A 25343-nucleotide genomic window follows, 5' to 3' on the forward strand; every position below is an offset into this window, starting at 1 on the left:
TATCCTATTGCGTTGACATGAAATATTACGACCAGAATAGTATTTCTGGATTCCAATTCATATATGTACAAAACAGAATAGCTAAACCACATTTTGCAAATATCCTGCCACACACTCAACCTACATTTGTGTCGCTATTGAGTATTCCTTCCATAAGGAATCCCACATAGCAAAGCTCCAGCTTTTCATGTCCTGACATGCTAACCCTACAACATATAGGGGTACATGGTTTGGTGGAACTTTTTACCTGAAATTGGAAATCCAGCTGAATAACATAAATATTCTAGATCTGAACTTTTTTGTTCAAATGAACAATAAAACTATATTTCTACTATATATGCTTTCTGGCCATATGCCCTTTTTCAAAAGCTGTGAAGTCAACTCGGTGAAAGCATCTGCTGCAGTGTATATTTCTGAATCTTGACAAAAATACATGAATCTTGACAAAAATACAAGATCTGACAGGCTGTGCCTCTTTGCTAAGCAAAAAATGATATGACATCATTCTGACTATGATGCAACACAACGCTGTCAGGAAACTTTCAAGAAACAAAACAGTTGGACAGAGTTTGACAGATAACCTTGGCACCTGGAAAAGCAGCAACTGGAAATATCACATGCACAAAGCTACATGTAATTTCTCCATCCCAATGAAGCCATCCTCAATCGATACAACAAGCACACACAAAACAAATATGTCAGATTGCCAGTTTCGAAGAACCAACAGTAAAATGCAACATGTTTTGAGTTAAACTCACACAAAACAATTTTCCCGATAACTTTCTGTACGGCTAATGTTTGTCTGAATTATCTTGCAAAGAGTGCACCATGCTTCAATAAAATAATTTCTCGCACAATTTATGTGGACCACATTCACAACATGCCATATGAAAGAAATAGAAGCCATTTTGTGATCTGCTCTATATGGAGCATGTGGCAAGAATTCGTGCATGTTCACTGCAATTCTATGCACTAAATGAAGATCTTGGAAGTTCTCTCTCAAAATTAACATGGCTTAATTATGACAAATTTTACTTACAATTGTGTTATTACTCTCCCTTACAGGTTTCTCCTAGAAAAAAACCCCATAATCCTACACATACTTTGCAATGATTTGCAGTACACTGTCAACCAACACATGAAACAAGGAAAGGTTTTGAGTTGCTCTATCTTCCTAACATATAACAAATTTTACTGGGATCTCATGCTGGTTACATTATTCCCCCATGAAATAATTTCTTGGTCCACTAGTGCAGGTGAAATATTTACTCATCTCACAGCTATGTGTTTGGTTCACTCTCCACAAAACAGAAAGTTTACTTTGAGTATCTTGGACCAACTAGTAATCTTTGTCATGCAGGCATAGCTATGCATGATATACCCTGTGGCTCTTTACTAAAGCTATAACGAGACTAAAGCTTTTATGATATTGATCTCAGTCCCTTGTGATGAACAATTAATGCTGTACACTTATTATTGCAATTAAGTGAAATGAATTGAGCAAATGGCGCCTACGCAAATACACCATTCTCTGAATTTTCTCTAATGAAAGTAATGAACTGTAAAATATCACTCTCCTGTCGGGGATTACACTGTACGTGTTACAGACTTTGACAGCAAATGCAAGCACATCCCTTTCCCCATATACAGGTGCGTAGGTTTGATCATCATTGTTTTATTGGACTAAAATGAACCACCGGACATGATATAGAGGGTGGTATAAGGAATAGGGAGGGCTGTTGGGAACAGCCTCACAGGATAAGAATGAGTTAACGTTGTAGTTAAATAACAGATATCAAGGAAACACCCATTAAGGTCACTAGCCTGTAAAAAAAACTGAAAACGAAATCGGATTGTTCACTCATATGTGCTAATTCTGCTGCTTTCCACAGAAAGAAATCCAATGAGAGGGGCCATTATACAGTAGATTATTTTAAGTGTCTGTGGAAATATTATGAAAAAATTTACCTAACATAAAAGTAATATGTTACATGGGATACAAAACAATAAATTCTGAGCTTCTAAGCTGTGTGAATGAAAATGCTGCTTGCAGAGTGGATGCACTGTTACATAAAATTTTGTGGCAACACAGTGGTAGACAGGATGATATGAAAAACAATAATTACAACTTCACTTTACCTTCTAATCAATTTAAATGATATGTATATATCAACAGGAAAGCAAGAAACCAGATTTCTTTCACAGAAAAAATAATTCTGACATTTGCTCCATCCAAAGTGATTTTTTTCACTTTCTTTAACTTTGATTTTATGATGGCTTATAATTTTACTTGTTATTGGTTTATGGACCTTTAGTACAACAATTGATTTATCCAACGTCCCTCCACAAAATCTAATTTTTACGAGTAAAGAAAGCCGCCAGCTACAACAGAAAAATTTACAACCAAACTTATAAACCATACATTCCTAGCAGCACCTACTCAATAAATTCACTTAATACTCTAACTTCATTCTGTACAAGTTGAATACCATACTGAAAGCAAACAGGAAGCCTGACCTATGATCATAAAATAAAACCAATTGGGGAGAAAGAAATGAGGGCAAATCTGTGCAGTCAGAGAAGTATCATACGTATTAGCAAGAATTTGGCTAATTTTACATATAGGCCTCAAATTCTTAGGAATGAACATCGAAAAAGATGGAGCTTGCATATCTTTTACTTCAACATATACAGATAGTACACTCTGACAATTTCTACATTGTAAGCATATATGATTACAATTTTAATGCAGAGAGAATGGAAAAGTCCGGAATTCTATCCAGCTGTCATGGCAAGTCTCATCCGTTATGGGTGTACATAGTTTGTGAAAGATAATTACATCAAAGACTAGAGCTCCATAAGATTTTATACTTAAAGATGTATGAAAGGAGTTGATTCTCATGGACTAAGGTTATTTCTTCAATATAAGACACATAAATAATGTTTTTTTTTGTATTTTTGGTGGAGTACAAGTATTCCTTGGACAGTAGGAAGGAAGGCATAGTGAATGAAACAACCGTCCCTGATCTATCAGTGTTACAGAGTCAAACTATATACTCAGTTATGGAACAGTGCAGTGATGCATGATATCAAAGACACATGGATTGTAATTTTTAGCCTATGGCAACTCTTATAGTGAATTAATAAACTGGGAGAAATGGGGCTTATTCGTCTCTCTGGTGTGAAGGAAACGGAGGAGGTGGAAGGAGGATGGACATAAGCTGTGTGGAAGGAAATATTTACAGGAAAACTTCAACACTGAGACCAGGGAAGAAACAAGATGAAAATGTGACTACCTGAAATCTGACTTTAAATTAAAACTGTTTTGAGTTGGAGTTCATGGTTACCAACAGCAACCAATCAAACACAAAATGCACGTTTTGATATACAACATGCATATTGCGAACTGAGCACTATTTCCATGCACTAAAATACACTGTACTTCAGGGAAGACATAGGGTGTCAGACACACACATACATACATACATATACATGGGATATGATAATTTATGGAAAAATACATATTTTAAAAAATTCTGGTATCAAATATTTAACATTCACTTATCAGATTCTTGTTTGATACAGAAATTCACATATGTCCACTATTATTCCTGTTTTCAATTTGTTTCTGGTCAGTGTACACATACCATTGATATATTTGCAAAGCTGCGTAATTGTCTCTGAGTGCAGTGTTACCCTGATCCAACACTCAGTATAGTTCTAATCATTGCATGGTGATTACCACAGAGCTGCATCTTTCTTTCCCAGTGGCAGCACACCGCTTTTCCTTTTCTTTTCCTTCTCCTTCTTGGCATCAGATTTTCTGCCACCGGATTCCCTAATCCCTGAATGCCTGTACACGTCCGATTTGGTGCCCGTAGCCGGGGAGTTCCTGGCATTGACTGCATTGCCGTTGGGCGCACCAGGCTGCATCGGCATCTGCCGTCCTGACAACCGCAACCATCTTTCATCTTGTGGATGCAGGAAGTCGCGTCCCTGGGGTGTCACAATATCTAGTCTCAACACTCCTTTCGATTCCAGGATAATTCGCACTAACTCTTCGTGCTTGGCCCATTTCACATCTTGGTCACCGATTCGAACAATGAAATCACCATCTTTCATTCCACTTTTCTGAAAATAAAGGATATTTCAGCTAACAGACTTGTAAAGACTGGTAAACATGCCTCATCTTTTGGTCTTCTATCAACATTGAAAATTACCAAAACGTATACTCATAAATAGAGACTCAATTGACGAAATCATGTTTTATATAATATTTTGACACACACACACACACACACAACACACACACATATATATATACATATATATACATGTAATATATATATATATATATATATATATATATATGTATATATATATATATATATATATATATATATATATATATATATATAAACATTTTCACAAATACCATAGCATCACCCAAATTTATTGTTATCAAATTCAAAGGTGATAGTAGACCTGTTTACAGTGAATTAGAGTAACAAAAACCTGCATATAGGACACAGCTTCGCTGGCAAATACGAATAGAATCATGAAAAAAAATTTGAAATCTGCTAACGAATGAGTGCACTTATTTCACATCTGCATAATATCTTCAATAGCAAAGCTTTTTGAGCTTCAGTGATAAAAGATCATGGTATTCAATCACCCGTCTTTGTTAATATTTTCCATTCTACAGTATTTGAATATTGTAATTTTGCCATATTCAAAACTCACTATGGAAGGAAAGGCAATCTGGTGTGTAATCAGACAATTTAAATTCCTTTTTGGATAAGTAAGCCAGACTATTCTAAAGTACTGAGGGGGGAGGGGTGGGGGGTAATACCATATTTAAGTATTAAATTGAGTGGGACTCACACTTACCATGGCAGATCCATCTTTGTCCAGACTGGCAACAATGACAGGCGAGTCTCCCCTGACTGTGAATCCAAATCCATTTTCAGTTCTCTCCATTTCAACTGTGCGGGGTGCACTCCACCTGTGTTTGGCTGAGAAAATGGCCAATGGTCCCTGCAAGAAGTATAGACATGTAAAGACCATTTTTGTTTTTGCTTGAGGGTGCATGATTCATCTTGTGTTGACTTATTCACTTTAAAGCCCATCCATTTCAATCAGCAAATTTTTGCCCACTGGTGTTCAAACAAACAAGTTACCCCACTCCCCCTCCCTCCCCCCAAAAAAAACCCCAATAACAACAGTATTTAACTTATTCGCCTTCACGATTTGGCCCAAACCCATTGTCACCAATGGTCAATATGAACCTGTTTACTGGGATCTGGTTTGAACAGACTAAATCTTGTTCTTGTTCTTAGGGGTCTGCTTTCTGCTTGGAAAAGCTTAAAACGTTTGACCTTACATTAATTAAGACAACTACTACACATTTAGCTATAACATATGCACCGTGATTACAAAGAAACCACAATGGTTAAGTCAGAATTATCATGTTGGGGGCATAAAAGTTATGATTAATTAAAATATTGTAAATGAATAGCACTTTGCTGTATCCATTAATGAGGCAAGATTTTGGAAATAAATATTTGTTTTACAGTGGAAAATATTAACACCATTACTCTATAGGCTGCCTTTCTTTAAGTTGATTGAATGCAATCCTTTAAGGCAATGGTAATTACTTCAGGGAGTATCACATCAATTGCTAAACACATGCTTCCCTAACAAACAATAAGCTTTTTCTGGTATTTATATAAATACCAAATATGAGCTAAAAACTGAAAAGTTGCCTCTTGGTGGCACTGTTCCATGGGACCTAAAATCGTACCTGGAAACCTCCTGCATTAATTAAACACTGCCTCTTGGTGGAACCTGCTTTATTAATTATGCACAACTGCACCTTTGATATAAATTAATGACAACAAACTTACCAGCCGATGGAAAATATCCATGACTTTGACAGAAGCGAAATCTGGTGAAACAATCTCAGCTTTTTGTGCTGTCAATGCTGCAGAGATAAAGAAAGTGTTTGTATGTGAACATATTTATCATACACCATTTAACATCATGGGCTAAAGTAATGAAGAGTTCAAAACTTTTTCAAATGAATGGTAAATTGCCACATACATGTATAGGTAGCCAGAAAAGAAGAATTGAAAAGGGTGTAATCCAATTCATGAGTAATACAATCTGCGTTGAGCACTACAAATGAACTCACTTAAGGCAAATAATGACAAATTTACATGCATGTGATACATGACTGTATGGGATGGGCTATATGGTTCATTTTTTGCATCCAGCATTGGACATGAAAACAATGCGGGATAAATGTGACTGTTACAGTTGTATCATCATCATCATCATCATCATCATCATCATCATCATCATCATCGTAGCCACTGCCATCATCATCTTCATCAGTTGGCACATTTCAATAACACAAATATTTGACACCTATCATTGTAAAGTGGTATGACACTGACATCTTTCCATCCATCAAAACTATTTTCTTCTAACATTTGTTGGAAAATAAAAATAAATTACATACGCATAACTTCAGGTACAACCATGACATCATAAAACTCATCTTCCTCATCAATCTCAGAATATTTGTTCATCGACCTGTCATGGGCATGTCGGAGAATTTCCCCAAGTGTATCGATTTTCCGTAGCATCTTGCTCATCCGGTGTATCCTCATGGCTTCTTCATGTGTCATTAGTGCTGAATGTAAATGGGCTTTTGCTGCATCGGGACAGAGACAGAAATTTGTTTGTCATTCTTTGTAATCGCCAATCCCATTTTCTCATACGTACAAATGAAGGTCAGACGACATCATTTAAATTGGTTATATTTTATCATGGCACACCAGTCAAGATCAATGAGGTGTGTCAAGTACTTTTTTTGCCATGTCACCATGGTTTACTGTAGCTTTCAGTTTGCAAGTACAAGTTTGATAATAAGATGCAAGGTCATGACCCTTGACCTGACAGGTATTAGCTTTTCTCTGTTGAAGTACTACAGGAGTTCGTTATGATGTGAGGCAAACGCAGAAAATGTATCACCAACAGGAAGCACACTGCACAAACTGAAAAGGATACTAAATACCTATGTATGAATTTGATATCTAGAGAAACAAAAGTTTACTTTGGACAGCACAGACATTGTGCATATCATATTTTGCATAGCTGCTAACACAGTAGCATTTTACATTTGCCAGAAAAAATAAAAGATTTATTCTTTGTCGCTAGAAGCACTGCTTTTCACCTGCTACTTGACAACAAGTGAACGCTTTGCAAAGTAATCTGCACAGCAGGCTGTTATATATCATCAGTTTATTCTTGTTCAAATGATTTAACCCTTTCACCACCATGGTTTGGTCCAAACCCATTGTTATCAATGGTGATTGTGGACCTGTTTACAGGGAATTGGGGTGAACAGGTTAATAGTTGTTTCAAAATGGCAAACTGGTTTCCTACATTCTCTAATGCACTGACAATGAATGGTGCAAAACCTACATACATGTTTGCAACAGGGATGTTACCTTCATGCATGGTATACGTACAGCTGAAAATCCTGTTACCAGTTCAGTATTTCTGCAATTGCTCAAATACTCTGTTATCATTTCAACATCGGGCACAATTCTATGGTTGTTGGATAGAGCTAGAGGACTCTGAATACTTGTCTCATCTCAGCATAATCTCCACACATTATACAAGCTTACCTAATCTTTTCCTATCTTCTGCATTCTTAGGAATATAGACTGGAGGTGTGTCTTCCCGCTTGTCAGTCTTGATATGAAGTTTTGGAAATAAGCTCTCCAAAACATCTTGGTCACTATTATCTGTGAAAATTAGAAAGATTCAACCATCAAGTAAATCCTTGTATCTCAGTGCCCTATCATTTGTTTTGTGGATACTCCAAACTAGTATTTTCTAACATCAATCACCTCTGTCTAGGATACCAGAGTACTCTATATGAAGAATATACAAATAATGGCTAAATCTGTTATCAAAATGTATAATTGATTTAATTTGCCTTCGAGATCTAGCTGCCTATCTGTGCTCAGCTCTTAAAAATGCAAATCAGTCACAAAAATTTAACGCAGAACTTACCTTTTTTGGCAAGAAGTCCCAACCCCACATAGTAATGTGAGAGAGCTTTGTAGTGAACAGATTTGACCAATGCCAGTGATATCCATGAGTATGGCACGTAGTCTTTGACAGAGTCCATAGTTCATTGCCTTATGGACAGCCATGTAAGCTCTGGAGACCTAAAATATTAAAAAGAAACAAACCACATCTTTACCCTATACTTAGAATCAAAAATGGGGTTTCATGCATTCTTGAAATCATAAGATGACTATTTTTTTAAAGTATTGTTTCCGTGTGAAACTTTCTTTCAAAAAATTCATATCAAATGATATAAATTTTCACACTGATAGTTCAAAAAATTTCTTTTTGATTGTTTTTACCTTTCCATATGGTTTGTGATAAAAAACTTTTTTAGCCATATGTAGTTCACTATTTAATGGGTAGCTACTACTGTGTGCAGAAGCAGTGACTGCAAATCATGTATACAACGCCCTCTACAAAGCTCAACGCCCTCTACAAAGCACACAACCCGATTCTTTTGTCTTTTCAGAAGACCCGTTCATGCCCTAAACCAGCACTATATCCTTGGCACAGCAGATGCGTTTAAAGTAGTATACAGAGATATGTAACATTGCAAACATCACAATGAGAATACATCTTACGAACACAGTATTCAAATTTTTCATGACAGGTCTGTTATTTATGATCACATTGAATTTAAGGAGTAAATAAAAGCTAAGAAAACCTGAAATGACATCACTCACCATGGCTACTTCTTGCCCAACTTCAATGCAGTTTTTCAATGTTTCATCTATGCCACCCATCATCCTCTTTTCAAAGACACACTCTTGGACCTGAGCCTGAAGAAATCAACCAAAAAAAGAAATTTAACAATATCTTGTAACAAGTGGAAATAAATTACACCATATGCAGCACTATACTTTAAGTGTCAAACCCAGGAATGAGGCCTTTTGCCCCTATTTGCCAATAGAACAGACCAACTTTGCCATAGACACGAATACTGTTGTACCAAAATTTGGATGTTCAAGGGTAAGTAAACTTGTAAACACACACATGCACATTACACATACCCTACCCAAAGCATCCCCACCCCATTCCAGGACAGATGAGGGCAGTAACATTCCATAAAACGAGTGCTTACCAACATGAGTAATATCAACATATTGAGGACTGAACTACTCATATCCATACTTGGGGCATGACTAAAATTGTCTGTTAAGTAGCGGAATGCACCAGCGGCTTTCTGGAAATTTTCAATCGCTTTTTCAATTCCTTCTTTCCCAGTACGATCCTGAAAAGAGAAAGGAGTCAGAAAGTGATCAGTAACTCACTCAAAGAAAATAGAAAGAGTTGATTCAGTGAGACTCTAACATGTACAGGTATCTCTATGGAAGCTATAGATATTTCAGGACAAGTAGACTGAAGGAGCCACTGCTCAGAAGTACACTCACCTGTTTGGACCCCAGCTGAGTGTATAATGCCCCTATGTTGAATAGAACACTGCCTTTTTCAAACGCAACAGTCTTTTGGGCTGAAGGAACACCTGTGAGAGAGTCATACCTGGAAAACAAAAAAAAGAAAATGGAAATCAGTCTTTTAAAGGGATGAAGTCATTATTTCAGGGAAGTTTTTTGTCAAGGAAAAATGCAATATTCCATTAAAACAGTTATAGTGTGATACAATGATAGTCAAGTAAACCATCACTGTACTGAATGTTAAAATTTGCTAGCTTAACTGTCATCTAATACAAGCAAATACTTCCAGTTTATGCATGGTAGACACCAGATAAATGTTTCCTCATTCCAAACATTGCACTGTGAGCTGCAATATTTATTTTTGATTACAATAAAAGGTTTAAAGTTTCCTGTAGGAAATTTTGAGCAAAAGTTTAAAACTTTCAGTTGCAAGTTTGAAGATACTGTGGAGTATGAGTGTGATGTGATATATAAGTATATGAATATGAAACAATTATAGCTAGTCATCTTCATAAAATTTGCATAACTTAAAAACAATACTCATTATTACACTTGTGTAAGTGAATACAATTTTATGTTGACTTTCATAAAATCCATGTGAAAACAAAAAATTGAGAAAAGGGGAAAATATGAACTTGACATGTACATACCAATGAAAGTATATTCCTATGTGTCTATCTGGTGGAAAGAACCTATTTTCTATGAAATACAGCTGATTATAATATTCAAATAACAATTCTAAGCCCTCTTCATTTCTTCTCGGTGTTCTCATAGCCTGTGGTGAGCAAGAAATAAAACAAAATGTTGAAGTAAAATTTGCAGTGAACTGTTTAAAGGAAACTGGGCTTGAAAATCTTAAGATATGGGTACGCATGCAATCACAAATAACATTGAGAGACAACTGGGGAACAGCCAAATTCTTTTCTATCAGAGATCTTCTTTTTATGTGATTTCAAGTATATATAGTATGTAACAAGCTACAGCCGAGATCAGCATTTGAGTACATATGCAGAGAGATTAGGAGTTACAGTGACTTTCTATGGCATTATTATGATATGATCTTTTCGTTGAAGTCATATTTACCTGTCTTAATGCCATGAAATCAGTGATCTCTTTTTCGTACGTGTCACAGTCTTCACTGTAATGTTCTAAAATAAAATCCTGTGAAGACAGACAGTCCATTGAGGGTGAGTTATAGGCAGTCAGGAGTGTTTAAGCATCAAGACAGCAAACTAGAAGTGAAAACCGAGTGGCTAGTCCATGATTCTGCATTTGAGAATGGCTGATTAAAACGAGGAAAACATGTTTAATTCCATTTACAGGAATAATTAAATGTCAACCCTTGCCGATGAAAGCACATGCTCTCGTTTTAATCAAATTTTCTGTGAACTGACTGTGAAATCTGCGTCAGAAAGTCGCATATGCATTCCACTTTTAACCCAATTCCAACCTCTAAAGTGCAATGTTTGTGTTTGAAGTCAATTTCACAAGTTGATACTACAGTACAGAAAAGTACATGCACTTAGCATTAACAGGTCCAATGCTATACACTACAAACCATCAAATCAAATTAACTGGTACACAATTTGTTTGTTGTCAGGCATGAATTCAGAAAACAGAACTGTGAGTACATATGAATCAGGATAAGACCTAAACAGAAAATAAACAGAACAGGAATGAATATGTCATTGGGTAGGCTTTCAATGTATATGTCCCTTCAGAATCTATCTACAAATTTACTATACTGCTATAAAACAGCATTTTCCTTGAAGGGGCAGTGGTCTGGTAAATGTAACTTGGCTATCTCCAATTTTTTTATCAGAATGCCCCTCAGAACAATACAAGGGCAATTATTTAGGTAAACAGTATGCTAGCATAGTTTGCTAAGCCATTACCTATATTTACAATATACATACCCACTAAAACACAACAATAACAAATTGTTTATATTATGATATTTTTAGCCAAACACACCTTCCACTGTTTACAACATGGTACATGGTACAACATGGTGTATTTAATGGCTTGACCATATGTTTATGAAGCTCTTTTCTATTTGTGCCATGTCATTTCCTGTGATGCACCTAAAAGCCCCATTAGTTGAATCTTTTTTTGCAGTTTTTTGATAAGACGTTTTGAAATCAAATGCAACTTGTGTAAAATTGCTTACCAAAGTGTGATCGCAGAACACTGTTCAAACATTTGTGATGAAACAATCACCTTAGATTTTAGCAACTAAGTAATTTTTGGGTTGAAACTGAAATATGACCACTACTTAGTACGTGCAAGCGTATGAGTTTAATCGACCAAATCCAGCATCAAGGATTGGAGTACTGACGTTTTTAACCCTTTGAGTGCTGCAATTCTTCTCATCAAACTTTTAGAGCAACATTTTATTAATTTTTGTGAATTTTTCTGTTATTGTTTTGATGATTTTAGACCACATGGCCATTACATTTTATTGGCTTCAGTTTTTTATCAAAATCTTTTGCAAAAATTGGAAAAAAATTGACTGGGGTAAATTTTATAAAGGTAACAAAAACTGACTTTGGTGTTCAAAGGGTTTTAAAGACATATGTATCAAAAGAGGTCTCCAAAACAACTCTCTCAAGATAGGATGGTATTTTTTGCTAGCAAAAAACAGAAAGATTCAGCGATTAAACAAGGCTTTAATGCATTAATGACACAAACAAAACCCTTTCATCTAACGATTTGTCTTTTATATATTAAATGCATTCAATGTTGGGCTATTTTTCTGAATTCGAGGAAATTTTATTCATTGACGAAGTACAGAGCCAAGATGCATTAAGGCACATTTATCAAGCATAAATGACTCTAACTCAGCCTTGGAAACATTACAGCAGCACCAAGTACTCCATAACAAACACAACACTACAATCATGTGTCAAGTAATCCAATATGGTACACACTACATGTAAATCTATTTCTGGCCTTGTCAAGTCATTTATGGCAAAGCACACAGGGTGACTGGCCTGTACATGGGGTGACTGGCCTGATGAGCACACTTGTGAACTTGTTGAACCCTTCTCTGACAGTTTTATCTTTTGTTTCTCCTTGGAGAAGGTTACTTTTCAATCATTTCATGTACAAGAGGAAGTCTAGAAACTACATGACATCTGTACTAGCAACAGTACCACATTCTGCAAATCAAAAGCCATCATGGTGAACTTGATTTTGGCAATGGTTTGATTTTTTGTTTGGTTTAGTTTTTAATTAATGGGTCGTGTATTTATTTGTTTGTTTATTTATTTATCTATTTATCGAACTATTTATAAACTTAATTTTATATTTACAATGAATTTGCATAAGAAGGTACTCCAATTGTGATACCCTGACATTGCAATGTTCATAATTATCACACTTTTTGCTCGGTAACCGATCAACTCTACCATCTACTCTTTGTTTTCTGAAAGACTGCATTGGTTGACGTGTTACGTCAGATTACCATCACACTAAAACACAGTTTGTACAACTGATCTTTTGACTGAAGTTTTATACTGACTATGCTGTCATAAATTCAGCATGCAACCACGCATTCATTTCATGCATGTATACATGTACGGTATGCTATGTCATTTTGTGAATGTTGGAATGGTACTGACATCTGACATCACTTAGTTTACAGTTTAAAAGCCCCCTTAGCTGTTTCATTTTGCATTTTACTTACAGAATAATGACATCAACTATTCAGAGAGATGTTTTGGACTCCCATAATCAAGCCATATCGTCTTTAAAAATGTCACTATTTCTATCTTATTTTTGATGATGGATTTGGTCAAGTAAAATTAAGTACTTTATATGCATATATTTGTGGTAGCCTGAGTTGAAACTGAAATTATTTTTCTGTTGTAGTCTCAATTGTGTGTCAATTGCAAATGCCTGAAAAATGTTCTTTGGACATACACTTCTATGTAGGTATGTATTGTTACATCCCTGTAAGTTGTACTTGATTTCAAACCATTTTATTGGGGCAAAAATGCAAAAAGATATAGCTAATGAAGTTTTCAAATTGAACTTTAAGTTAAAATGGTCAATTCAATATGGTCATTCAACATATTGCCTTACCAGGAGTGAGCAAATCTAATGGTAAAATATTGGGAACTACACCAAATTTGTCACTTTGATCTGTGAATATATGTACCATACCAATGATCCCACAAACCAGCGAACACTAAATGCATGTCCATGTTAAAGAAAATATTGTGGAATTGCAAACTAAACTGGGACCATTGGACTCCTTGTTTTTGGTGAAGGGATCACAGAATACTGATAGAATTTACTCACTTCCCCCCCCCCCCAAACCCTAGACCCCTTAAAGTAGGATCAGTACCATAAACAGAAGTGACAAACTAACTATTTATGGATTTTTCACAACACATCATTTGATGAGAGAGATGAATACCCTGTAAAACACCTACAATTCATTGCTTACCATGAAGGGAATGGTGAAATCAATATCTTTGGTCTCCTTGAGGCCCAGTGGAATCATGGGTACACTTGACGTCAGGCTGTCATTTTGGTAGGCTTCCACATCGCTGTTCAGCTCTTCTAGCTCTTCTTTGAGCAGTTGTAAATTGGAGTTCACAAAACTGAGTTCTAGGGCTACCTGTTCCTTAAGCTTCTTGTTGCTTGCTGCCCTGTTTCAGAAAGACAGCAAAAATGAAAAAAGAAATACAATTAGGCTTTTTCAACAGCCTGTAATGAAGCTTCATGTGACTATACATTATACTGCAATAACATCCTAAAAGTCACACTTATACTCATGAACTGCCATTCACCTCTGCAATATGCAAACCTTACATGGGCATTTCTTATAAAAGTCATACAGAAGTTACATTCTCCAAACTTGAAAGAGTGAAACTGAAACTTCTTGTAATAAGGTTAACTGTTCAATATCTGTGCAAATGGAATCATTGGCTGCCAAAGAAAAATGTAAAGTGTTACATTTTGCCCTTTCAGTAAACTTTAATTTAACAGTGTGCATTTAAAGTCAATACACAAATTGAAGAAAGTCATGGTTTGACCAACCACCACTGTTTTCAGTGTTGCAGCGTTGGACGGGAGACGTAAAACTCTCCCAGTTTTGGTCTTTGAAAAATGGGCTTGCATAGGATCATGTTACATTTGTTACACAGTCTGCAAAATCCTAAGTTTTGGTATCATCAGCTGAACTGTTTTACTGCACAAGCTGCAGCTTGTCATGGTCATAATTGTCAAAAAACAAGGCCCCATTGATTATTTCCTTGAAGATAAACCACAGTCACAAGCGTAAATATAGTGTGTGTGTGGCATTTCTATAACAAGTCTGTTTTCTTGGCCTGGTTAATCTTGCAGCACAAATAGGTCACAGCAATGAGGGCATGAACAATGCTTCTAGCATATCATTTGCTCCTTCTATGAACAGACTATATTGTTAATTTTTTTAGACGCCAACGCAGCTGACCTGGATTTTCAAATATGTGAAATACAGACAGCACATATATGCATACAATACAACGCTTTTGCAGAACTGGGACAACATGAGCCACTTCTCCATCTCAGTATCACTTATCAATTTACATGTATATTGGTTGCAATAATACAAAACAAAAGTAAGACTGAAGATGAGTGGACCCAAAATTTTGTTTTAATTTTTGGTAACCTAGGGAGTCCACTCATACCATCACTTTATATATTATTTAGAGCCGAAACAACAATTCCTTGTAGTTCGCAATCAAAGGTGTGTCAACTAATCTCTAGTCGTCCCAAAACAAAACAAATGTAAATTCCTCTAGGCATACCAGTATGTTGTGCATGTCATTCTCCCCTGTGTCATCTACCATGCATGCTTCTCTCATTTATTCCAACACCAAAACCACTATCAACTATACATTGTATCAAACCCGGAGAAAATGTTAAGTGCCAGTACAAATTTTAACAGGATTGTACCTGCTTGATGAAGGTGTGCAAAGATAGCGGTGGATATTGCACATCATCAACACAAGTTATTTTATTTTTGTCATCTACAGTTATGCAATGCAATGATTATGTAACATTTTGCCAGAAAGATTAATATTGAATATGTTAAATTAATGATAAAGCAACCTTTCCAACAAGACGAATTGAACTTATATATGTATACAGGCACTTGCTATGACTGACTGTGGTGATTGTCTGATACATACACCACAGATAATTGTACAGTAATTGTCTAAAGAGGGTTCAATGATTGTATAAACATAGCGTTTATTTTTAGAGCAATCAACAGTTTATTTAAACATCATTAACAGAGAGGTTTACTGGAATACCCACTAGGATGGATAACATGTTTACACTCCCATTTTGTAATTGCATCACAAATTTCTGAGGAACTAAGGACATTCACCGACAGGACACAACTGATGATGAAGTGTATTTCAGTGTCGAAAACATGACAGCCAGTACTACATGTGCAATAAGTACCATATAAATAAATGATAAATGTGTCAATAAATAGAAGGAATCGTAGAAAGAGAAAAAGTCCAAGCCAAAGAATTTGCTGGCATTCATTAGTTCATTCTTATTGAAAAAATTTTCCTCCATGTCAAGGAATTATGATTTCCAGTTTTAAATTTGCGGCATACATTATCTCACATTAAAATTTGCAACATGTAAACTCGCACTTGCAAACAAACATTCTGCAACAAGGATGTAAAAAAAGTTGCTGTACAAACACAAAATATCAGAAATGACAGTTTGCCGTCATCTTCATCTATGCTACTTGCAGTATGAACACTTTGAGTCAATTTGGAAATTGCAAGAAATTTCTTTTTATCAGCCTTTATTCTAAGTGTGCACTCAGAGTGCATCAACAAGACCTCTTTTGAAATTATTGGTGTGTCAATTTAGCTCAGAGTGCAGACTGACTATAAACAGAATAAGTGGCAATCACAGTATTTCCGTTCATAGCACACAGCAGTTTTGACGTCAAGTGATTTAGAATATTGAGATTCGAGACTTCAAGCTATTGCATGGTTTTTCAACTCAGTATGATCGACCGTTTTCAAAAATTGAAATAAGACTTTAATATTATTTTCATTTTTGTTTATATTAAAAATAAATACTCATTCAGAATAGTTTAAAGATAAAATACACACTGGTGCATGGCAGAAGAATTCAGTCATTGTTTTAGCATGAGGTACATTTAACAGTAAACAGACAGACAAACTGTGAGACCCAACTGTCAACGCTGAACAATAAGATATCACTTTCAGTTTCGTGGACAGGGAATTGACAGCAGAATGTCCAGTTAGTAGATACAGAACACAGAATGCAAGTTTGTACACATCTGACGACAAAGCTATGGTTGCAACAAAATGTGAACAGAAATTCTAGTTCATAAGCATCAAAACTTGAAAGTACTACATAATGTGACAAATCCTTTCCAAACCCTCATGAACTAGTACGGATCCATGGTTAGGTAATTGTCTATTGTGACTGGCACCCAACCCGGACCTGTCTGTTCAATGCAACAAAACAGGAATTTCAATATCAAAAGAGGTCTACTATCTGTTCGATGATCGTGTAGAAAGAGGATATTCTATTTAGAAAGCATTATGACAAATGAACGCATTTATTCAACACATGGCAGAGCCGGAAGAAGGAGTCAAACTGTACCAAGGCATACATTTCTGTACATTTGGGAAAAATTGAAACAGTCGGTATATTACTGAAAAAACTGATCAAGTTGATTTTGGAATGAGGCACATATTTGTTTGAAGTTTGAATTGTTCAATGACAAAACTATTAATAACCTGTGAAACTCACACAAAATGTTTCTAAACACTGACAGCTCTTTGGAACAGTGAAATAAGAGACTAACTCATGAATTAATCTGAAAATTATTATTAGAATCTAACTTTACAAACAGGATCAACACTATCTTGATCACTACTCTGAATAATACATGCATAACTTCATTCCCTATACTACATTCAGTTATAACATAGTATCATATCATAACGAAGATCATCCTATGTATATTTAAATAGGATGGTTTTAAAATCAAGTGCAACTTTTGTAAATATGCTTACCGAAGCGTGACAGAAAATTGTTAAAAAACTGGCAAAAAAGCAAAGCTTAGATTTTAACAACGAAATACTAGTAATTTTTGAGCTGCAACTCAAATATAGCAGCTGCATATATATATTGTAACTTCGTGCACGATCGAATCCATTTGACTGAACCCAGTGCCAAGTATTGGAATACAGAAATCAACGAAATCAACGACATCTCTCTAACGATTGGGAAGTGTTTTTTTTAAATAAATGCTAAATGTTACAGCTAATGAGGCTTTAATCGACTGCTGTGATTTTGCTTTCTGTTTTCTGTCTGCTTTCTTTTCAGTTGACACCCTCAATGAAACCAAGCTAAGAGTTGGCTACGTTGCTGACGTGGACAGTGCTGTATGGAATCCCATTTGACCAATCCAGCCCAGTACTTCATCCTCTCAATGAATTCCCTGGCACAACTCCCTCCATATACATATAAGTACGTATTAACCAGGCACACTGATTGAGTTCAATGCAAATATTGCATAGCAAAGGCACGGTTTTATAGACAGACACGACTCTACAGGTATCCTTTGAGAAGCCACTGATGCATGTCAAATAGCCATCAATCGTCCATCATAAATCAATATAGCTACACAAAGTTGACAGAATTTGTTTCCTGATATGACATACACATCTCATTTGACCACAAGCTATAACCCAAGGCAATTTTACAGGAATTCAAGACTTTATTTTCCTGATCAAATCATGGATGGAGTTTCTTTAAACATAATTAAGACAAAAAGTTGTAATTTTGACCTATCACTTCACTGGAATGTTTTTGTTTACAACATAATTTATTCATATGATGATGTGAATGTTCTAGACTTCAATTTTGCCGGTGAAAGTAGCAGACTGGAACTTCTTACTGTATAACTGTGATGTAATTACCCGCTGACAATTTTTGATAACGAAATTCAATACTTTGTTCATATAATACAAGTGTGTACTGGCATTAAATTTGTTCATACTGAGGCAATCCAATTTGTGCATTCTGTTTTCAGAGCCAGTCAGCAGGGTTTCACAATACCACAGCTTAACAGGTGGTCACGCATGAATAGGAATTGGGGTTGAGGTCAAAGTTCACACAATATTCTAATGTGTAATACAAATAACAGCATGATACAACAAGTAAGAATGTGAATAGCTTTGTTAAAGTGTCACCACTCAAGCATTTTCATGGCAGTTTTCAGGCTCTGATGGGAAGTAGAGAAATTGCAGATATACAGCCTTGAAGCATTGTGCAAATGGTCATGAAATTTGCAGTAATTTTGCATAAAAATGGTTTACAATGATGCTAGACCTTGTTTTAAGGTCCACAAGACTTGACAATTGAGGATAGATTCTGAAGTAGAATGAAGTGGTTTGACGGAAAACATACCTACAGCAAAATGTTTAGAAACACATTGAGACTAACGGCATTGTTGTTACATTCAGTAAACGATCTGAATTAGGCTTCCTACATTTAGGTCAAAAGACAGTAAACAAAATGACCGCAGAGAAGGCAGAAAAAGAGTTAAAAGCAGTCATCCATACAAGTATCTTATCCTGAGCCCAACTTAATCATCTGGAACTCGACAAGCAAAACGACATAGCATTGATTTAATGGAGCAGCACTTTAGAGTTTGTTAATGGGCAGGACATGTTAAGTTGTGGGTAGATGCCATGTCTAAACACTTGATGCACAGCTTTCAAATAACTGTAAGAATGAGATTGACACAATGGCTTTAAAAGCTGGAATGTGGCAACAGCTAGCACTTACAACAGCACAACATATGCGACTGAGTCTCAAGGAAAAAACCGACCATATCGACAGAGATTTTGGTGTACTGTGTATAAATTTGCAACTTCATTTTATTGCTACGTAATTTTCTTCGACACTTTGAATCAGGCCTGAGTTTTGATCATGACTTTGTGTCAACATAAACTTGCTGTAAAAGGAAAATCATAAGAGAGAGAGCTAAAAATTTGAATAGCTTATTTACTATAATTGTAAATCCTACATCCAAACAACTTTATGTGTAGGAATGTGAGGGCCACATACAGATGAATGTTTTTCAACAGCATTGTATTTACAGACCTTTGCATGGTGAGGTACATACTCCACCAGCTCCTACCCCTACCCTGCTTGAAGAGTCAAGGATATACAAATCACAAAGCGTCAAGCAACTGAAATTTGCCATTCATTTAGGATTATTTTAAGTGAAGAAAACATCATTATTTCATACCAATTAAAAGTATCTGGTATTGACTACAATAATAATGCAATTAGAGTTACTTTCGGCAGAGAAAGGTTGGACTCCACCCAGTACCGCACAATCAGTTGTCCAACTCGGGGATCTATTATAGTTTGATCAGCATTGGTCATGCATTTTATAATAGGATCAAACAGCCTGAAATTTACATACTGTATCCAAAAAGAGACACATTTGAGAAATATAGATCCAAAACTCAAAACCCTACCTTTCAAACAAATTTAAGTCCCCTTGGAAAAGTTTTTTTTCACAACCATGTACACATTTAGATTAACTGCACTGAATTTTTTCCTTGCTTGCTCATAAGTACTAAACTGGTAAAACGACTGTGTGCTAGGCATGGTAGAAAGCATAAATATCCGTAGGATCATAAAGTATGCACTTGTACTGTACAGCTCTGACCATTAAACTTATTTTGTCATGATTATAATATAATAAAGCATCCCTGCATGTAAACATTCAAGGTGTTGTTATTTTCATGTTGAATGTCGTGCGCTCAAACAAAACAAGAGAAAATAATAATAAAAAAGTGCACCACATCATTTCTGTAAGAGATCAAGAATGAGAAACAAACTTAAATTTTCAAGCAGTGAAACATCTCAAATTCTTTCTACTGCAGGGCTTGATGTCTACTTGTATTTCATTATGCCACCCACAGGGCTGTTGGTAATCAGGGACAGGATACTCAAGCTTTGACCTTTTCCACCCCATTCTGGCTACTTTGGAAAAAAACAATGAGATTATTGTATTTCAGAGGGAGTTTAAAGTCACACAGTTAAAATCTTTCTCCAAGGAAAAGACAAAGATAATGGGATCCACATGCCTGGTGATGTTTCAGTAACAGGGAGAGCTCAGTTAACTGTGGAAAAACAAAATGAGTCATGGTTTAAAGAGTTTTTGAAAAGTAAATGCCCCATCATCTACCCTCAGTTGACTTGCCTATCAAAGGTTAAAAAAAACAACTTTGACAAATACCAGCAAGGGTTTTACATGTAGCTGAAAGCATCATTTAACTCTTGACTGACTATTAATGCAGATAATACAAATACCCACAGTTCAATGCTTCAGGATTCATATTATCACGCATGGTAGTGAGGAAGTAAACCTTGCAACTACATGGGTTAAAGGGCTTTTTAACAATTCTGGAATTTCATGTATTAACTTTTTGTTGGAATCAGTATTGTAGTAACTAGTTTCTTCTCCAGAATAAAAGAGGCCTACATTTTTTTCAGATGTACTGTATAACTGTGCCATGATGACATAGATAAATTAGTGTCAGTGCATCATTTCTGTGTGTCAATGAGAAACACACCACAGAAGGTAACTGCATCTGACGATGCCCCTTAATGTCATTAAAAATGCATCTGACATTTTTTTTGTCATTTCCTACTTTATATCTCCCCATTTATTGTAGTTAAAAGCCACACTTTTTCAGTGTATATCAAAACTTGTACATCATATAATAGAGATGAAAGATCCAAACTGTTTGGACGATCACTGAGTATCAAAACAGAAAACCATACTGTTTCATTAAATTTATTAATGTCAACTTATGCACTCTGGAAATATCACTTTAGTCAATCTCATTACTGAATTACCCTCTTAATTAAGTTAAAACTCATTTGAGAATTCAAAGAAAACAAAATAGTGAATGGAAATGATGCAGATACCCGTATTGATTTTTAGTAATATTTTGTGTGCACATCATATTTTCAATGAATTCTGTCCTTCACATTTTGGGTGTGGTTTTTAGTCATACTTATACACTTGGAAATATGGGAGTGTGATCCTGTGAACATTCAAATGACAGTGTAATCAATTGTAACAAAATTGACATCTAAAGCTTATTTAGGATGACAGTGGCTGTAGGGTTCTTTCTATATATTTTTGTCCATAATGATCTAGTTGTAATATGCATGGTTTATAATGATTTGGGAGAGAGTTTGTTCAATTTTTTTGCTTTGTTTGACTACATGTACATCATGACTTATAAAAGGACAACAAAATTTCAGTGCAGTATAAGCTTGGTTTGCAAAAAATCAAAATTAAATTATTTTCATCGTTAACAATATAATACTAGATACTCAAGTGTTTGTCATCATCAATTTTAACAACACTGCAGGACTACACATTCCTGTGATGAGAGAATTTATTTCAAGAGAGTTGTCCTATAGGAAAGCAGTGATAAAGAAAGGCCTGGGGAATACAATTTTATGGGACACTTACAAAATGATCCATCGAAATTTAAAATATCAAGAAGAAGTTGACAAAATTCTGCCATTCAGCATCCACACTGGCCTGGATACTTCAAACTGAGGGCATAACACTCTTCCTCATTACAATGCCAAACTTAATATCCATTATCCATCTGATCTACCATCATTCACCAGGTACATAGTGGGAAAAATTGTGATGCAAGCTCTGAAATTTTCGAGTGATATCTAATCCCCGATTAAGAGTCTAATTCATACAATGACTGCTATTGAAACTTTCAAAAGTGATGGCTCCCACTTTTGTTAATACCTAGTCTCTAGAATGTAGAAATGTCAACATAGCAAAGAACAAAGTAAATGAGGACAGAATGTGATGGCAGCCATTGGATTATTTCAAACAAATACTTGTATGTGGATTTTGTTAATGTGATATGTTTACAGTGCCCTCCAAGGCTACAGCCATGATACAGGTCTTGTATAATTTTTACGCATCAGCAGATATGCATCTGTATCAGAGGTCTAATGCTGAAATTCCCCCACCCCTCCATTTAGAGAGATACCTTCAGCAGCTTTTGCAAACAAAAAAGTGCATATTCTGAGTCCCTTTATAAGTTTATAGCTATAATAAAAGTACAAATGTTGATGAAATATCAAGTATGAGAACAGCACCATTACTACATACACTGTAGTTAAACTCCTCAAAGGGTACAGTTACCTCATCATAACAGCCATAGCAACCATTACCATCATAAACAGAGGCACAAGCAATCACAATTTTACAGCTTGATAATAATTCCAGATTACATAACCTGACACTGTTCCAGTGTACGCAGGTAATAAATTCTGATCAATTCTAATTGTAGGGACCTCCTATAAAGCATTGCAGATTTGTCACATTGTTGTCAGTGAAATTTACACATTTTGTGTGCTTGGCACCAGTTTTCAGGTTTTCAGATCTGCATCATCACCCTTGGGAAGAATGTGCACACCTTGAAATGTGTCAAGTATAATATGCTTGATGTGATGCAGGTGAGAAGACATACACATGAACGTACTGAGAAACAAAAGTGTGATTATAAAAAAAAACCTGAAAGCTAGCATCTAAAGACAAATTTCAACTTGAGTCAGTCATCCAGTCTTTCACACTCTGCAAATGAAAATGTGTATTCAATTGATTGTTAAATGCCCACCTAGAAAAACTCTGCTTGACATCAAAAATGTTGTCATTTTCATACATTATTTTCTGTAAAATGGCAAATTGACACAAAAGGCATGTTTTAATTAACCAGCGCTGCACATGTTTGAAAAATTTTGCATTTTACAGCGTAGAAAGGCCAAGATGCTATAGACTAATGACTTCTACAAGACGGCAATAATACAAGCCTATAAATAATGCATCAATTGATTGGCCCAGCTATTAAACGCTTTCATTTTACCTATAATATGCTAGACAGCACCGTGGTTTGAACAAAACACTACCATCTCATTAACATTATTGTGAAAGGCCTACACAAGAAGAAATTCAAACCAACCATAGATACAAAAGTTTCATTTCATACATGTAGTTTAAAAATAAAAGCAAAAGCTTCATCAAGGATACTGAAAAGGCAAAATTAATTATAATTGTAAAAATCAAAGAAAATTGAGGATTTTGCAGTGTATTCAATGTGGACAGAATTCTTTCCATTTCTTGACAAGAAGTGAAAATCATCAGCAGTAAAAGGGAAAAAAACTGTCATTTTTGTCAGAGTTTTCACAATTTTTCCTCTCCGTAGCACATACCATTTCCTTACTCTGCTCCTTAAACTTATGTAGGAATACAATATATTATTATACATCTACCATCGAGAACAATAGAATTTAGCGTGCGCTAAATAAGCCGTACGGAACTCGCGCCCGTTCCGTATGGCACGTTTCAAGGCCCCCCATTCCCTGCGGCTGTATCTGCGTGTTCACTGTAGAACGGTTTCAAGGGACCCCTTGGACGAGTGCCAGAACAAGTCTCGCGCGCGCTCTGTACGTACGTGTGTGTAGTGCACACACTCCAAAACTTGCAGAAGCGCGTCCAAGGTAGCGTTCCACACTGGCGCGATAAAATCAGAAGAAAAATTGTTGACATTGCACGAAAACGGTCACTACTCCGACATTTTGATGCCCCGATCAGGAATGTAAGATGTATAATAATAAGGTTATTACGAAAATACCGCAAAGGATGCACTCGGACATTGGCGCCGCGCATCGCCCTCCGCTTCGCGTCGGGCGATACGCTGCGCCAATGTCCTCGTGCATCCTTTGCGGTATTTTCGTAATAACCTCATATTCTTGAGGTTTCGCAAACACAATGTGTACAATATGCAAATGTAATTGTTATTGTTATTGCAATATGCAAATATTATTGTGATACTATAATGTCACAAACACTATCAAAACAGAATATCATGATTGTTCCATGATTATACACAGGGATATTTGCTTTAAAAAGCAGAATTTCAATTAAGGTTGATTGATGTGAGAGGAAATGTTGTCAGTGAGATATGAAACCTTCATCAAGTTGTTTGGTTTAATGTATCCTTTTATCGTAATGGATTCAAATAGCACATAGTATTTTTTTAAATGCAATTGGCTAAAAAGAAGAGAAGAAAATGTACGTTCAATTTAATTATTTTACATTGAGTTTCTCAAGTAATCATGTAATAGCAATTGTGAGATGGTAATTGTTGTAATATGTCAACTGAGATTCCAACTTTGTCATTCTGGCCTAATTAATTAATTAATCACAAGCACTGTCCAGTGCTGTCCTAGTGTTTCAATATTCCCTGTCTTTTATCATTTTGCGTATTATCTTGCTAATGAATGCAGCTACAACTTTCAGGTGGTCCAAAGTGTTGTATATATTGTGATATATCTCACTACAGACTTTTATCAAAACTAACATTTACTAAGCAGTGTACCAAAGATTGTGCTTAGACACACTCATGTATGTATATGTAGCATGTGTTGATGGGTGAACAATACTGTTGTGTCGATCTGTTTTGGGAGCAAATAGTGGATAGACATTGGATCAAATATTTATTGTATCTGATGGTTGAAATGCATCATCTTCATTTTCCCTGTCTGTACAGATGATCAAATCATCTGATTGGACAAAACAGCATTTGATGACACAGCAATATCAGTGAAAAGTACCAGCCAGCTCAACACTATACCCTCTGGTTATGTCTG

The 25343-nt window shown here is 35.7% G+C and overlaps 1 protein-coding gene across 1 annotated transcript in view; it reads right to left on the bottom strand.

Annotated features, from left to right (window-relative positions):
- Positions 1–2960: 2960 nt before the first annotated feature.
- The window catches only part of LOC139148187 (rhophilin-2-like), a 32214-nt gene continuing 9831 nt past the window's right edge, over positions 2961–25343 (bottom strand). The window contains 13 exon segments of the mRNA XM_070719498.1: positions 2961–4131; positions 4891–5037; positions 5907–5983; positions 6524–6718; positions 7698–7817; positions 8089–8150; positions 8152–8246; positions 8832–8927; positions 9230–9379; positions 9540–9648; positions 10214–10338; positions 10647–10724; positions 14017–14221. Coding sequence (XP_070575599.1) covers positions 3739–4131; positions 4891–5037; positions 5907–5983; positions 6524–6718; positions 7698–7817; positions 8089–8150; positions 8152–8246; positions 8832–8927; positions 9230–9379; positions 9540–9648; positions 10214–10338; positions 10647–10724; positions 14017–14221 — 1852 coding nt within the window. The 3' untranslated portion in view covers positions 2961–3738.

This window comes from Ptychodera flava, chromosome 13, assembly GCF_041260155.1.
Source record: "Ptychodera flava strain L36383 chromosome 13, AS_Pfla_20210202, whole genome shotgun sequence".
Taxonomy (NCBI): domain Eukaryota; kingdom Metazoa; phylum Hemichordata; class Enteropneusta; family Ptychoderidae; genus Ptychodera; species Ptychodera flava.